The sequence below is a fragment of the Rhinopithecus roxellana genome, chromosome 1 (genome assembly GCF_007565055.1).
Source record: "Rhinopithecus roxellana isolate Shanxi Qingling chromosome 1, ASM756505v1, whole genome shotgun sequence".
Taxonomy (NCBI): domain Eukaryota; kingdom Metazoa; phylum Chordata; class Mammalia; order Primates; family Cercopithecidae; genus Rhinopithecus; species Rhinopithecus roxellana.
The window spans coordinates 200210939-200226971 of NC_044549.1; the positions used below are offsets into that span (position 1 = coordinate 200210939).

At 44.7% G+C, this 16033-nt stretch overlaps 1 protein-coding gene across 1 annotated transcript; it reads left to right on the top strand.

The window, feature by feature from the left end:
• The first annotated feature begins 1719 nt into the window (after nucleotides 1-1719).
• Nucleotides 1720-5406, top strand: TDGF1 (teratocarcinoma-derived growth factor 1). The gene is made up of 6 exons (XM_010374783.2): nucleotides 1720-1875; nucleotides 3276-3328; nucleotides 3413-3547; nucleotides 3919-4033; nucleotides 4131-4240; nucleotides 5291-5406. The coding sequence occupies exons 1-6, from the start codon at nucleotides 1856-1858 to the stop codon at nucleotides 5404-5406; spliced, it is 549 nt and encodes a 182-aa protein (XP_010373085.1). The 5' UTR covers nucleotides 1720-1855.
• Nucleotides 5407-16033: the final 10627 nt, after the last annotated feature.

The window sequence follows — 16033 nt, forward strand, 5'->3', positions numbered from 1 at the left end:
TGGGCGCTACTTATCTACTTAGCACCTTGGACTGGTAAGGACTGTGGTGCACAAGCTACCTTACAAATGTACCGCACTGAGTAACATCTTTACACCTCCTTGCAGCTCCAGGGCTAGCCTTCTCCTTTGCAGAGCCCTCCCCCACCTCCGGCCTCCTAGAGCTTCAGGCCATGTTCCCCTGTCCCCTGTGAATCTCAGCATGGTACTTGAAGCGTTTCACCTGAAAAGACCACACAGGTAGGAGGTGAAGCACAGCAGGAATGAAATAGTCAACTGCTGTGGAGTTGGAAATGTTACTGCATCCCACCCTTGACTGGATGGGGCCTCACTCCCCCAGTACAAATTATTTTACGTTTACTTCTCCCAAGATCATGGGTAGAAGTAAATAGCACCTCTTCCCAGCACCTGTGGATCCATGGCATCCACACGGGTAGGCACTGACGCTGAAATGGCCTCGGATGCTACCAATTCTTTCTGCCGAGGCCTAAATCCAATAAACAGAGATGGATAGAAACAACTATCTAATAAAAGCTTCACATTTGTGTGCCTGGCAATATTAAGTAACCATCAGGTTTTCCTTTAGAAATTGGAATTAAATGCGATTTAGTAACTACTAACGACTTTGGGCGTATTTAGTAACACACGGTTATTACCCGGAGGATTGAAATGTTAGGGGAGGCAGCTCTGGCCTATAGACGCGCCTCTCCATCGGGGCGTCTGGAGCTTAATGGAGCCACTCAATAAACACGTTTACCCCTGCGAACGGCACATCAGAGTCCGGGGGTAACTCCCGGTGTCGTGGGGCCAGGACGGCGAGGGGCTGGAAGAGGTCGCACTGTGGGCGCTGACGGCTGAGATAAATTCCCGTGATTGGCGACTGAAACGGCCTCCCATGCCGGACTGCCGTGGTTCTAGAACTTTTTCCTGGAACAGGCCGGCACTCCCACTGCAGAGCCCCAGTGGCTGCGCCCCTGGCCGCCCCTCCCCTCCCCCGGGCACCTGGCGCTGGCTCCCGCGTCCTTTCAGGAATTCAGGTCCGCCTGGAATTTGCACTTCAAGTCTGGAGTCCCCAAGGAACCCCTCCTGACCCTGAACTTCTATCTCAGTTTCAAGCTTCCTAGTCTTCCCCCGACACTCACCTAGCTCCTCGGGCGGAGAGCACCCCTTTCTTGGACACCCGGGTATCCCCTAGGGGGAGTACGGGGCTCAAAACTCCCGGAAAAACAAAGGTGGAAGCAAATTTCAGGAAATAAAACTTCCTGAAATAAAATAAAATATCAGACGCCTTGAGACCCATACATTTTCAGGTTTTCCTAATTAAAGCAATTACTTTCCACCACCCCTCCAACCTGGAATCACCAACTTGATTAGAGAAACTGATTTTTCTTTCTTTCTTTCTCCCCCCCCCCCCGCCCCCCCCGCCCAGAGTACATCTGATCATTTTAGCCTGCAACTAATGAGAGAGATATTAGGGCTAGTTAACCACAGTTTTACAAGACTCCTCTCCCCGCATGTGGGCTATTGTCATGCTGGTGGGCGTCCCGCCCACCTGAAGGGTCTCCCCGTCCCGACTGGGATTTGTTGTTGAAGAAGGAGAATCCCCGGAAAGGCTGAGTCTCCAGCTCAAGGTGTAAACGTACTAAGCCGAAAGCCCTCCAGTTTCCCCTGGACATCTTGCTCCTGCTTCCGCTACGACCTTATGGGGAACGCATATTTCTCATTTTCTTCTTAAATTGCCATTTTCGCTTTAGGAGATGAATGTTTTCCTTTGGCTGTTTTGGCAATGACTCTGAATTAAAGCGATGCTAACGCCTTCTTTCCCGCCTAATTGCTAAAAGCTACGGACTGCAGGAAGATGGCCCGCTTCTCTTACAGGTATGAGCTAATCTTGAATGTGAGCTTTTTTTGGTTGCTAGAGATTGCCAGTTTAGGAAATAATGTTCTACACCAGTCATTTGATTTTTCTCTTGCTTAAGCCTTAAAAGTGCTGCCAACAGCACTGCTCTTTTTCCTGAAAGACCTGGAATTTCACACTGTTACTTCTAACTTTGCCGTTGGCTTTTAACATTTTCCTGTTAATGTTAATTTTCATTTTATGTTAATGACTCTGTCTATGAAATAGTGTTTCTTTATTCTTGTATAAACAAAGGTCGATGCTACAACCAAATTTAAAATCTTCTGAAAAGATTAAAGGTATAAGCAGATACGATACTTGCAAAACCATTAAGATAATAGCAGAAAAAAAAAAAAACCCACATTTTTTTACCTAAAAACCTTTTAAATGATTGGTTAAAATAGTTTGGCCGGGGCCGGGCGCGGTGGCTCAAGCCTGTAGTCCCAGCATTTTGGGAGGCCGAGACGGGCGCATCACGAGGTCAGGAGATCGAGACCATCCTGGCTAACACAGTGAAACCCCGTCTCTACTAAAAAATACAAAAAACTAGCCAGGCGAGGTGGCGGGCGCCTGTAGTCCCAGCTACTCCGGAGGCTGAGGCAGGAGAATGGTGTGAACCTGGGAGGCAGAGCTTGCAGTGAGCTGAGATCTGGCCACTGCACTCCAGCCTGGGCAACAGAGCCAGACTCCGTCTCAAAAAATATATATAAATAAATAAATAGTTTGGCCGGGCGCGGTGGCTCACGCCTGTAATCCCAGCACTTTGGGAGGCTAAGGCGGGTGGATCACCTGAGGTCAGGAGTTTGAGACCAACCTGGCCAACATGGTGAAACCCGTCTCTACTAAAAATACAAAAATTAGGATTACAGGTGTCAGACACCTGTAATCCCAGCTACTCCAGAGGCTGAGGCAGGAGAATCGCTTGAGGCGGAGGTTGCATTGAGCTGAGATCGCACCATTGCACTCCAGCCTGGGTGAAAAAGCGAAACTCCATCTCAAAAAATAAAGTAGTTTGTAAAATGTGATTCATCAGTAACATGGGATGTAGCCATTTTTAAATCATTGTATGAAAACTGTATGCAGGAGAAAAAATATGTGAAATAAAAGATAAAAGACATATACCTACTTAAAATTAGGTACTTATGTGAGGACAGGGCCTAAGAAATAATAAAATATATTAAAAAGACTTGGATATTGGTGACTTTTTTTTCAACATTTTTCCTTGTTACATGAATTGGCCATTAAAGAAAGAAAGGTGGCGCTCTACAATTTCTCTTGAGTGATCTGTGGTCTTGCCCTTGTGATGGGAGGACCCAGGTGTTAACTTGTAAGGCTTTATTTCCTTTGTTTTGCTAACTCATGTCTGACTTCCTCTTCCTAGTGTGATTTGGATCATGGCCATTTCTAAAGCCTTTGAACTGGGATTAGTTGCTGGTGAGAGACCTTTTGTTCCTTTGATCACTCACAATTTTTATGTGGCCTGAAATACAGACTCCATGACCTGATTTTGTCGTTAAGGGCTGAGCCATGGGGAATTTGCACATCCATCTCGGGGAGACCTGGCCTTCAGAGATGACAGCATTCGGCCCCAGGAGGAGCCTGCGATTCGGCCTCGGTCTTCCCAGCGTGTGTCGCCCATGGGGATACAGAACAGTAAGAACTGCCTGGCTTCGATGCTTCTGCCCTGGCCCTTCATGTGTCTCCTGAATACCTTTCCAACACTCTTTCACCTAAAAGGGCACCTGGTTCTGGAACTGGGCAGGTGCTGGACTGCTTTTGGTTTTGAAATTGAGACAGGGATTGTGTATTTTACTTCCCTAGAGCGCAGTTTTCCTCACCCAAGTCCACTTCACGCTGGGGAACCCCAGAACCACCACTGGCCTATGCATGAAAATGACTTCTGCTCAAAGGCGCAGTCTTATTCTGTGGGACAACACATTAGTGTTGCATTAACCTTCGCTTACAGGAATTGCCCTTGCACTTTTCCATCCCTACACCCTCAGTCATCTGTTCTTACCTTTCAGGTAAGGAGTTAAACAGAACCTGCTGCCTGAATGGGGGAACCTGCATGCTGGGGTCCTTTTGTGCCTGCCCCCCCTCCTTCTACGGACGAAACTGTGAGCACGATGTGCGCAAAGAGTAAGCCATTCAGAGGGGTGGGGAGCCGTGGAGAGAAGAGGGAAAGGGAAGTGGAAATTTCAGACCCATGGCTATCGCCTTACCTGTTCATTCTCAGGAACTGTGGGTCTGTGCCCCATGACACCTGGCTGCCCAAGAAGTGTTCTCTGTGTAAATGCTGGCACGGCCAGCTCCGCTGCTTTCCTCAGGCATTTCTACCTGGCTGTGGTAAGCTGAGGTTCTCCTCTTGCTTTTGCCCTTTGAAGTTGCCTTGGGGGGGTGCTTAGTTAGCAGGCTCTTCTTGTACCTCTTGGCTTGCTAGAGCCTAGCAACCAAAGTTCTGCTTATAAAAGCATCACAGACTCTTGATGAGATAGTTGCCTTGGCTTCTTTGATATTTATTTCCTCGGAAACCTGGCTAGTCCTGCTGCCTTTCAGATGGAGATGTATTTCAAGTCTATTTGACATTTTGTGGTCTGAACTTCTATTGAGGAAAATAAACAAGTCTTGGTCTCTTGTTTAACCAAGAGATGTTCTCTGGTGTTCCTTTCCCTTTGGGCAGGAGGACCCAAACCAGGATGGGCAGCTCATTTGGAGTCCACCCCAACAGCAAATTCTATCAGAGGCTTGGCCCCTTGCTAGTCCTTTAGGAAATTCCAGGGTCCTAATAGTCCCTAGTAACTCTCTCCCCATACTTTACCATACCTTACCATGACTGGTCACAGAACCCTTTCACCTTATTGATTTTTACTAATTTGAGGAAAACAATGAAAAGAAGGGCAACACCTGGAGAGAAAAAGAGGTGACGGTCCTCTCTCCACCCCAGCCTGAGCCAGGTTTCTAGGGCCCCCCAAGTTTAGAGACCTATTATAGTTTTGGGCTTGGAGATGTTAGAAATGGAAAATATTCAAGTCCAGGAAGTAAATGAAAGCAAACATTTCACTGAGAACAGGAAGGAATTCCCCAATCCAGACAGGGATTGTGTCTTTGCCAATTTGTATCCTGGGTGTCAGACTCAGGATAGGTGTTTGATAAGTGTGGGTTGAATGATTGGATATGTAGGGACCATGTTCTCTTCCCAGAACATGGGACCCATCAGAACCTAATCAGGCTCTGCTCATCCCTGCAAGTGAAGGCATCACCACTGGGCTAGGTTCCAATGTAAGTGTCCTGAGAAGAGCAGGTTCACAGTAGGCGTGTAGATATGCCACGTTTGTGGGCAGCAGGATGAACTGCCAGAGAGGTTTCCTTTAATGACCAAGCATCCCTACCTTCCAGATGGCCTTGTGATGGATGAGCACCTTGTGGCTTCCAGGACTCCAGAACTACCACCATCTGCACATACCGCTTTTATGCTAGCTGGCATCTGCCTTTCTATACAAAGTTACTATTAATCGACATTGACCTATTTCCAGAAATATAATTTTAGATATCATGCAAATTTCATGACCAGTAAAGGCGGCTGCTACAATGTCCTAACTGAAAGATGATCATTTGTTAGTTGCCTTAAAATAATGAATACATTTCCAAAATGGTCTCTAACGTTTCCTTACAGAACTGACTACTTCTTACCTCTTTGCCCTGCCTTCTCCCAAAAAACTACTTCTTTTTTCAAGAGAAAGTCAGCCATATCGGCCGGGAGCGGTGGCTCACGCCTGTAATCCCAGCACTTTGGGAGACCAAGGTGGGCAGATCACGAGGTCAGGAGATCGAGACCATCCTGGCTAACACTGTGAAACCCCGTCTCTACTAAAAATACAAAAAATTAGCCAGGCGTGGTGGCAGGCACCTGTATACAGTCCCAGGTACTCGGGAGACTGAGGCAGGAGAATGGTGTGAACCTGAGAGGCAGCTTGCAGTGAGCCGAGATCGCGCCACTGCACTCCAGCCTGGGCGACAGAGTGAGACTCCGTCTCAAAAAAAAAAGAAAAAAAGAAAGTCAGCAATATCTCCATTTTGCCCAAGTCCAGTGGTTCTTTTTTTTTGAGATGGAGTCTCACTCTGTCACCCAGGCTGGAGTGCAATGGCGTAATCTCAGTTCACCGCAACCTCTGCATCCCGGGTTCAAGCAATTCTCCTGCCTCAGCCTCCCAAGTAGCTGGGATTACAGGCATGTGCTACCATGTGCCCGGTTAATTAGCCGACATGTGCCTGGCTAATTTTTTTGTATTTTTAATAGAGATGGGGTTTCAACATATTGGCCAGGCTGGTCTCAAACTTCTGACCTTGTGATCCACCTGCCTAAGCCTCTCAAAGTGCTGGGATTACACATGTGAGCAACCACACAAGGCCTGATGTTTCTTGACACATGTGATTCTACCAAGGTCTTCTTAATATGTTCTTTTAAATGATTGAATTATATCTTCAGATTATTAAAGGCTAATTCTAATGTGGACCTTAGGATACAGTTTTGAGTAGAGTTGATCAAAATCAATTAAAATAGTCTCTCTAGACGGAAAGAAAGCCTCTTTAAGGGGAGGAACCAGAGTGCTGAAGGAGTGGAAGTCTGCATGTGTGCAGGGAGACTGGGTAGGAAAGAGGAAGCAAATAGAAGAGGTTAGAAAACATAAAATGGGTTACTTGATTGGTGATTAGGTGGGTATAGAGAAGCAAGCAAAAAGGCTAAATGAAAGGGCAAGTTTCCATCATCTACAGAAAGCTATATAAGACAAGGACTCCCCTTTCTTTCCCCAAAGGCAATGTAAAAAGAATGAAGTCTCCTTAGAAGAAAAATTATACCTCAATGTCCCCAAAAAGATTGCTTAATAAATTATGTTTCCTCCAAGCTGTGCAATTCTTTTAACTATTGTAGAAGAGAACATGTTCACAGTATATTTAGTTGTAAACCAAGTGATCAAACTACATATTGTAAAACCCATTTTTAAAATACATTGTAGGCCGGGTGCGGTGGCTCAAGCCTTAATCCCAGCACTTAGGGAGGCCAAGACGGGCGGATCACGAGGTCAGGAGATCGAGACCATCCTGGCTAACACGGTGAAACCCCGTCTCTACTAAAAAAATACAAAAAACTAGCCGGGCAGGGTGGCAGGCGCCTGTAGTCCCAGCTACTCAGGAGGCTGAGGCAGGAGAATGCCGTGAACCCGGGAGGCGGAGCTTGCAGTGAACCGAGATTGTCCCACTGCACTCCAGCTTGGCAACAGAGCGAGACTCCGTCTCAAAAAAAAATAAAATAAAATACGTTGTATATATGTGTATGCGCAGTAAAAATGGAAACTATATGGACCTAAATGTGAACTGGTTAGGTGATGAGGTGCTTTATAGTGGTAGGTTTTTGCTCTCTGTGCCCGTCTGCATTTTCCAAAGTACCATGGAGAGGATGTGTTGTATCTGTTTTCCAGGGTCCTAAAAGTCCCTGGCAGCCCCCTCCCCGTACCCCACCATGACTGGTCACAGAACCCTTTCACCTTATTGATTTTTACTGACATTTTTACTGATTTCATATGGAATATGGCAACTATATCTGGCTCAAAACTGAGGAAACCAGAAGAGCCGAGTCCCAGGTGAGTGCTCAGTTCTGTTTCTGGCTTTGACGTGTGTGTTCTGTGAAAGACGAGATTTGCTTCTATTATTTAGGTACCACTTGGTCCATAATTTGTGTTTCTCCTAATTCCCTGCAGATGCAAACTTCCAAATAGGTGAAATTTTTTACAGTACCCAGTGGAAAGAAAGTGAAATGGGATAAGCAGGAAGCAGTGAGGTGTACCAGAAAGCACAAAATCAGGAGGTGGACAGGCTGGGTTTGGAAGGTGGTCTGGCCACTTACTGACAGTTGGACCCAGCTTCCTAATCTGAATCTGGATTAGTGCCTACATCACACAGTATTAGAACTAAGTGACATAAAATAGTTAAATAGTTAAAACATTTATACAAAATAGGTTCTCAATAAATGTCATATTCTCTTTTTACCTGCATATTTACCACAGAGGATTTTAAAACATTTCTGGGGCCAGAAATATAATTAATTTTTTTTCTGAGACAGGGTTTCATGCTGTCCCCCAGGCTGGACTGCAGTGGTGCATTCACAGCAGCTCACTGCAGCCTTGACCGCCTGAGCTCAAGCACTCCTGCCACCTCAGTCTCCCAAGTAGCTGAGACCACAGGAGCACACCAACACGACCAGCTAATTTTGCTTATTTTTTATAGAGATGGGTTCTTGATTTAAGCCACATCATCTGCTAATTTTTTTCTTTATATCAACTTATTTTTATTGTGGTAAAATATACATAACATTTACCATTTTAATCATTTGTAAGTTCAGTAGCATTTAAGTACATTTGTATTGTTGTGCAACTGTCACCACCATCTATTTCCAAAACTTTTTCATCATCCTAAGCTGAAATTCTACCTATTAAACAGTAACTACCCCTTTGCCCTTCCCCAGGTCCCTGGTAACCACTCTTAACTTTGTCTCTGAATTTGACTGTTTGGATACCTCCAGTAGGGGGAGTTGTACACTATTTATCCTTTTGTGGCTGGCTTATTTCACTCAGCATCGTGTCTTCAAGGTTCATCCACGTTGCAGCATGTGTCAAACTTTTTTTTTTTTTTTTTTTGATGCTGAATATATTTCATTGTATGTGTGTACCACATTCATCCATTGATGGACATTTGAGTTGTTTCCACCTTTGATTACTGTGAATCATGCTACTGTGAACACTGTTGTACAAATACCTGTTTTGAGTCCCTGCTTTTTTTGTGTACATACTCAGAAGTGGAATTGCTGGATAATATGGTAATATCAAGTCTCAATTTTGTGACATTTTGCATTCCCACCAGCAATGCACAAGGGTTCTAGTTTCTCTACATCCTTGCCTGGCACCTGCTTTGTTTTGTTTTGTTTTGTTTTGTTTTGTTTTGTTTTCATATTAGTTATCCTGATGAGTGTGAAGTGGCATCTCATTATGGTTTGGATTTGCATCTCCCTAATTATTAGAGATGAGGATTTTTTTTTCATGTACTTAGTGGCTATCAACTCATTTTTAAAAATGCTTTCTACTTGGCCAAAGGAATAGCATTTGTGAAGTCCCAGATAATTTACACAAGTGTTGAAATTAAAAAATAGTAATGTTCATCTGCAAGCCATCTAAAATTATGAAGCAGAGGTACATGTTGGGAAATGGTTCTCTAGGGGAATACACGAGACTCTAGATTCTACCTTCAGATGGCCTACAGAGTCCTCAAAGTACTGGTCCCCTTGTGGGACCCATAGACATGCGTGGGTCCACGTTCTGGGGGTGGAGGGCATTCCCTGTGGGTGGGCTCCCCCTGGTTCATTCAAAACACTGGTGCTGGTTTTTTAGTTTTTGGTTTTATTTTTTTGTTTTGTTTTTTTTTTTTTTTGACAGAGTCTCACTCTGTTGCACAGGCTGAAGTGCAGTGGTGTGATCTTGGCTCACTGCAAGCTCCGCCTCCTGGGTTCACGCCATTCTCCTGCCTCAGTCTCCCAAGTAGCTGGGACTACAGGCACCTGCCACCACACCTGGCTAATAGTTGTATTTTTAGTAGAGATGGAGTTTCACCATCTCTACTGGCCAGGCTGGTCTCAAACTCCTGACCTCAAGTGATCCGCCCGCCTCAGCCTCCCAAAGTGCTGTGATTACAGCCATGAGCCACCATGCCCAGCCAATGGTGCTGTTTTAAAGGCCTGATATCAGACAATGATTTACTTATAAGAGCTCAGCCTCCACCATGGAATATTACATCACCTTTAAAAAATCATCTTTAGAAAGGATTTTTAATGCTCTGGAGAAATACTGAAGTTACTATGTCAGGTGTTAAAGGGAGAATACAGTATGGTCTCAACTAGAATTCTTAAAAGGTAGGAAACATAAAAATATTAAAGCAGTTCTGAATAGGATAATTATGGGTAATTTTAAATTTTATTTTTTTAAACTACAATCGCATGTAATTAATTTCATAATTGGGGAGTTAAATTTTTGTAAATAAAGGCAAAACTTAGTATGAATTTGTGAGGTTACAAATAATTCAAGTAAAGTTCATGGGTGCTTTCATGGGCAAAGGAGGAGTCATCCTGGGACAACTATGAAATGATAAGGGGAAAAAACCTTCGAGATGAGTGGCTAGATGCAGAATACATGTTTCTATTTCAATGAAAATTATGACAGGGTTGTACTATGGTGACATCAGTAAATAAAAGAAAATTAGAGGCCAAGCATGGTGGCTCATGCCTGTAATCTCAGCACTTTGGGAAAAGGCTGAGGTGGATGGATCACTTGAGGTCAGGAGTGTTGAGACCAGCCTGGCCAACATAGTGAAACCCCATCTCCACTAAAAAAAAGTACAAAAATTAGCTGAGTATGATGATGTGCGCCTGTAATCCCAGCTACTCGGGAGGCTGAGGCAGGAGAATCGCTTGAACCTGGGAGGCAGAGGTTGCAGTGAGCCGAGATCCCACCCCTGCACTCCAGCCTGGGCCACAGAGCAAGACTTCATCTCAAAAAAAAAAAAAAAAAAGAAAATTAGAGGAAATGCAACACTGGTAGAAGCAGTTGCTTTGGAACGTGTCTAAGATGACACGTATTTTGTATGCCATGTGTATTATATGTTGCATTCTTGAAATAAACTACAGAAAAGAGTATTAAGAGAATCATAAGGAAGAGAAAATATATTTACTATCCATGCAGTGGAAGTGAGTCATCATAAAGGTCTTCATCCTCATCGTCTTCCCGAAGAGACTCGTGTCCCAGAGGGGTTTCTTGAATGCCCTGGGCACAGCCCTTGCCAGCCAGGGAGAGGTGACACTGATGCTGAAGTCAGCAGACACCTCACCTGCATTGCTGGGTGCGATGGGTAGCTCTGGAGCCATGGGGAGTTCTGGAGCTGGGGTGGCCCTTCATAGTTGTCCCCAGCTGAAGCAAGAAGCCAGGTCTTTCTACCCCTGGCATCAATCGGTCATGGAGCACAAGCTGCCCCCGGGAGGGCGCATGGCCTTGGGTAAATGGACGCCTTTGAGATGAGGACAGTTCACACCCAACACCCCCAGCCTCTGGGGGAAGGTGGATCTCATCACAGTCCACCGCTCATGCTGCTGGTTCCATTTCCTTCGGGATTCTGAATGGTCAGCTTTCCTGGGTGAACTTTAACAGAAGATTGGTGAGCAGACTACAGTCCCCTCTCCTGCAGCTGATCTCACAGCACAACAGAGAACTGAGGTTCATCTCCCTCCTGTACCATTCTGCCTCCCCTTGCCCTGAGCTAGCGCCTCTGCTGTTGTATGCGGATTGCCTGGTGGGGGTGACCAAACCTTCATCCCTAGAGGGTCTAAACCCCTGATCCCCATGCCCTTCTCAAGCTCAAATTGGGCAGGGGCACCAAAATATGCCCCTGTGGATCACCTGAGCTGAACCTTTGTACCCCCACAGCATTAGAATCTTCCCTGGGAGGAAGCACCTCCTTGGCCTCAGCAGTCCCTGTCAGTCAAGGGTGAGTCCCAGAGAGAGACACTAAGCCAAGAGCAGCCAACATGCTCTAATCCACCCCCAGGGAGTGCCCCCACGGCCTTCTCACATGTACACTGCCTGGCCCATGCTGCTTCAATAACAGTGAATATTCAGCTTCTCTGATCACAACTTCTGTGCTCCACAATTATCCTTCTACCTCACAGCTGACTCCTGAGCAACACAGGGATTAGGGGAACTGACCCCTCACGTAGTTGAAAGTCCATGTATAACTTTGGATTCCCCCAAAACTTAACTCCTACTGTTGACCATAAGCCTTACCAATAACATAGTCAATTGACACATATTTTGTATGCCATGTGTATTATATGTTGTATTCTTAAAGTAAACTACAGAAAAGAGTATTAAAGTCATAAGGAGGAGAAAATATATTTACTATTGATACAGTGGAAGTGGGTCATCATAAAGGTCTTCATCCTCATCATCTTCATGTTGAGTAGGCCAAGGAGGAGAAGGAAGAGGAGGGGTTGGCCTTGCTGTGTCAGGGGTGCTGGAGATGAAAGAAAATTCGTATATAAGTGGATTCATGCCATTCAAACATATGTTGTTCAAGGGTCAACTGTGGGCCGGGCGCGGTGGCTCAAGCCTGTAATCCCAGCACTTTGGGAGGCCGAGACGGGTGGATCACGAGGTCAGGAGATCGAGACCATCCTGGTCTACACGGTGAAACCCCGTCTCTACTAAAAAATACAAAAAACTAGCCGGGCGAGATGGCGGGCGCCTGTAGTCCCAGCTACTCGGGAGGCTGAGGCAGGAGAATGGCGTAAACCCAGGAGGCGGAGCTTGCAGTGAGCTGAGATCGCGCCACTGCACTCCAGCCTGGGCGACAGAGCTAGACTCCATCTCAAAAAAAAAAAAAAAAAAAAAAAAAAAAAAGGGTCAACTGTGAATTATTTTATGAAACTGTATGTGCCATTTCACAGGTCACCTCAGGACTTAGCTGTTGCAATAATCATGCAACAGTTAATGTTTAACCACTTCTTTCTTAGCTTAGACCTTAATCAAGGGCCATGCATTACTCCCATTTGTCAACATTCTCTGGTAGGGCTCCTCTCTGGCCTCAGCAAAGTCTTAAAACAACCAAAAAACAAAACAAGAAAAAAAGGTTGCATGGGGAGAACCCAGGGAGTCTGACTATTCACACTTTTCTGCAAGAACATCTCCCATCTGTAGTGCCCCCAGAGCATGGGTGACAGTCCATGTCTGTCCCCTCTATAAATGGGGGAGCAGGGACACGATCACTCCAAACTCTACCAGCCAGTGGGGAGTTTCCAAGTGCCTTGTATGAGCAAACAGGAAGAATGCAGTTACCTGTGAGCTCACTGTTTTGTCTTGGAGCTATCGTTTTGTAAAAGCTTCACTTTTTTTTTTTTTTTTTTTTTTTTTGAGATGGAGTCTTGCTCTGTCACCCAGGCTGGAGTGCAGTGGCGCGATCTCCGCTCACTGCAAGCTCTGCTGCCGCCTCCAGGGTTCATGCCATTCTCCTGCCTCAGCCTCCCGAGAAGCTGGGGCCACAAGCGCCCGCCACCACGCCCAGCTAATTTTTTTGTATTTTTTAGTAGAGACGGGGTTTCACCGTGTTTGCCAGGATGGTCTCGATCTCCTGACCTCATGATCCACCCACCTCGGCCTCTCAAAGTGCTGGGATTACAGGCGTGAGCCACCGCGCCCGGCCCGAGCTTCACTTTTAAACATTTCTACAGCTGACAAAACCAGTTGGCTCTACATTGATTCTACCAACATTGGAGAGTAGTCAACTGTGCAGATTTTGTCAACTATGCATGTGTACTTCTTGATTAAAAAGAATAAAAAGACACTACCAAATTTCATTAAAGGGACCAGCAGGAGGAATGGAGGGGAGGCCCTGGGGAAGGCAGCACTAGAGCCAAGGGCAGGGCTCAGCAGCTCAGGGATGAACCCTCTATGACTCTTTGCTAAGGAAAGGAAAGAGCTAAGGGTCAGCCCTGATGAGCACCTAAGGACCAGAAGGAGGAACAACCCGTGAGAAGACTTGAAGATAGAGGAAGCTTTACCGACCTGGCGAGTGTGGCTGAGAAGTCAGGAGCTAACGGATTTGAACCCCCACTTAATCAGAGGCAGCCCACAACACACAATGGGAAAGCATCTTGGGCTGCCACTGGCACCCCAGGGCTGACAAACTCACAGGCTGTTCAAGGAGCACAGCAAAGGCAGCCCACATTTTAAAAGCTGGCATGGATGTCAATAGGCCTTACAAAGTAGTTATGAGCCTTAAAATGTAGTGCTGAGATTGCAGCTCCAACTCAGATGGACAGAGCAGCATGCAGAGGCTCACATTGTGAATTTTAGCTCCAGAACGAGTGCAAAAACAAACCGGCAATCCTGAGAGGACCCACAGACCCTCTCAAGGAAGTGGACTGCTCCTGCAGGACCTGGGAGACACCCCAAATACTGTGCTGGTATCCATGGCTGAGAGACCCATAGATGGTTCACATCACAGGACTCTGTGCAGACAACCCCCAGTATCAGCCGGAGGCTGGTAGACTTGCTGGGTTGCTAGACCCAGAAGAGAGATAACAATCACTGCAGCTTGGCTCTCAGAAAGCCACATCCATAGGAAAAGGGGGAGAGTACTACATCAAGGAAACACCCCATGGGACAAAAGGATCTGAACAACAGGCTTCAGCCCTAGACTTTCCCTCTGGCAGAGCCTATCCAAATGAGAAGGAACCAGAAAACCAACTCTGGTAATACGACAAAACAGGCTCTTTAGCAACCCTAAAAAATCACACTAGCTCACCAGCAATGGATCCAAATCAAAAAGAAATCCCTGATTTACCTGAAAAAGAATTCATGATGTTTGTTATCAAGCTAATCAGGGAGGCACCAGAAAAAGGTGAAGCCCAATGCAAGAAAATCCAAAAAGGATACAAGAAGTAAAGGGAGAAATATTCAAGGAAATAGATAGCATAAAGAAAAAACAATCAAAACTTCAGGAAACCTTAGATGTAGAAATGCAAAATGCTCTAGAAAGTCTCAGCAATAGAATTGAACAAGTAGAAGAAAGAAATTCAGAGCTCAAAGACAAGGTCTTCAAATTAACCCAATCCAACACAGACAAAAAAAAAAAAAAAAAAAAAAAAAAAAAAAAAAAAAAACAGGAAAATATGAACAAAGCCTTCAAGAAGTCTGAGAATATGTTAAATGACCAAACCTAAGAATAATCGGTGTCCCTGAGGAAGAAGAGAAATCTAAAAGTTTGAAAAACATATTTGGGGGGAATAATTGAGGAAAACTTCCCGGCCTTACTAGAGACTTGCACATCCAAATACAAGAAGCACAAAGAACACCTGGGAAATTCATCACAAAAAGCTTCTTGCCTAGGCACATTGTCATTAGCTTATCCGAAGTTAAGACGAAGGAAAGAATCTTAAGAGCTGTCAGACAGAAGCACCAGATAACCTATAAAGGAAAACCTATCAGATTAACAGCAGATTTCTCAGGAGAAATCCTGCAAGCTAGAAAAGATTGGGGCCCTTTCTTCAGCCTCTTCAAACAAAACAATTATCAGCCAAGCATTTTGTATCCAGCAAAACTAAGCATCATATATGAAGGAAAGATACAGTCTTTTTCAGACAAACAAATGCTGAGAGAATTTGCCACTACCAAGTCACCACTACAAGAACTGTTAAAAATGAGCTCTAAATCTTGAAACAAATCCTGGAAACACATCAAAACAAAACCTCTATAAAGCATAAATTACACAGGACCTATAAAACAAATATACAATTTATAAAGCAAAAACAAAAAACAAAAAAACCAAGGCACACAGGCAACAAATAGCACAATGAACAGAATGGTACCTCACATCTCAATACTAACATTGAATGTAAATAGCCTAAATGCTACTCTTAAAAGATACTGGAGAATGGATAAAAAAAAAAATCACCCACCAACTATCTGCTGCTTTCAGGAGACTCACCTAGCACATAAGGACTCACATAAACTTAAAGGGATGGAAAAAGGCATTTCATGCAAATGGACACCAAAAGCAAGCAGGGGTAGCTATTCTTCTATCAGACAAAACAAACTTTAAAGCAACAGCAGTTAAAACAAAGAGAGTCATTATATAATGGTAAAAGGCCTTGTCCAACAGGAAAATATCACAATCCTAAACATATATGCACCTAACACTGGAGAACCCCAATTTATAAAACAATTACTAAAAGACCTAAGAAATGAGATAGACAGCAACACAATAATAGCAGGGGACTTCAGTACTCCACTGACAGCACTAGACAGGTCATCAAGACAGAAACTCAACAAAGAAACAATGGATTTCAACTATACTTTGGAACAAATGGACTTAGCAGATATGTACAGAACATTTTATCCAACAACTGCAGAATACACATTCTATTCAACAGCATATGGAACTTTCTCTAAGATAGACCATATGATAGGCCACAAAATGAGTCTCAATAAATTTAAGAAAATTGAAATTATATCAAGCACTCTCTCAGACCACAGTAGAATAAAACTG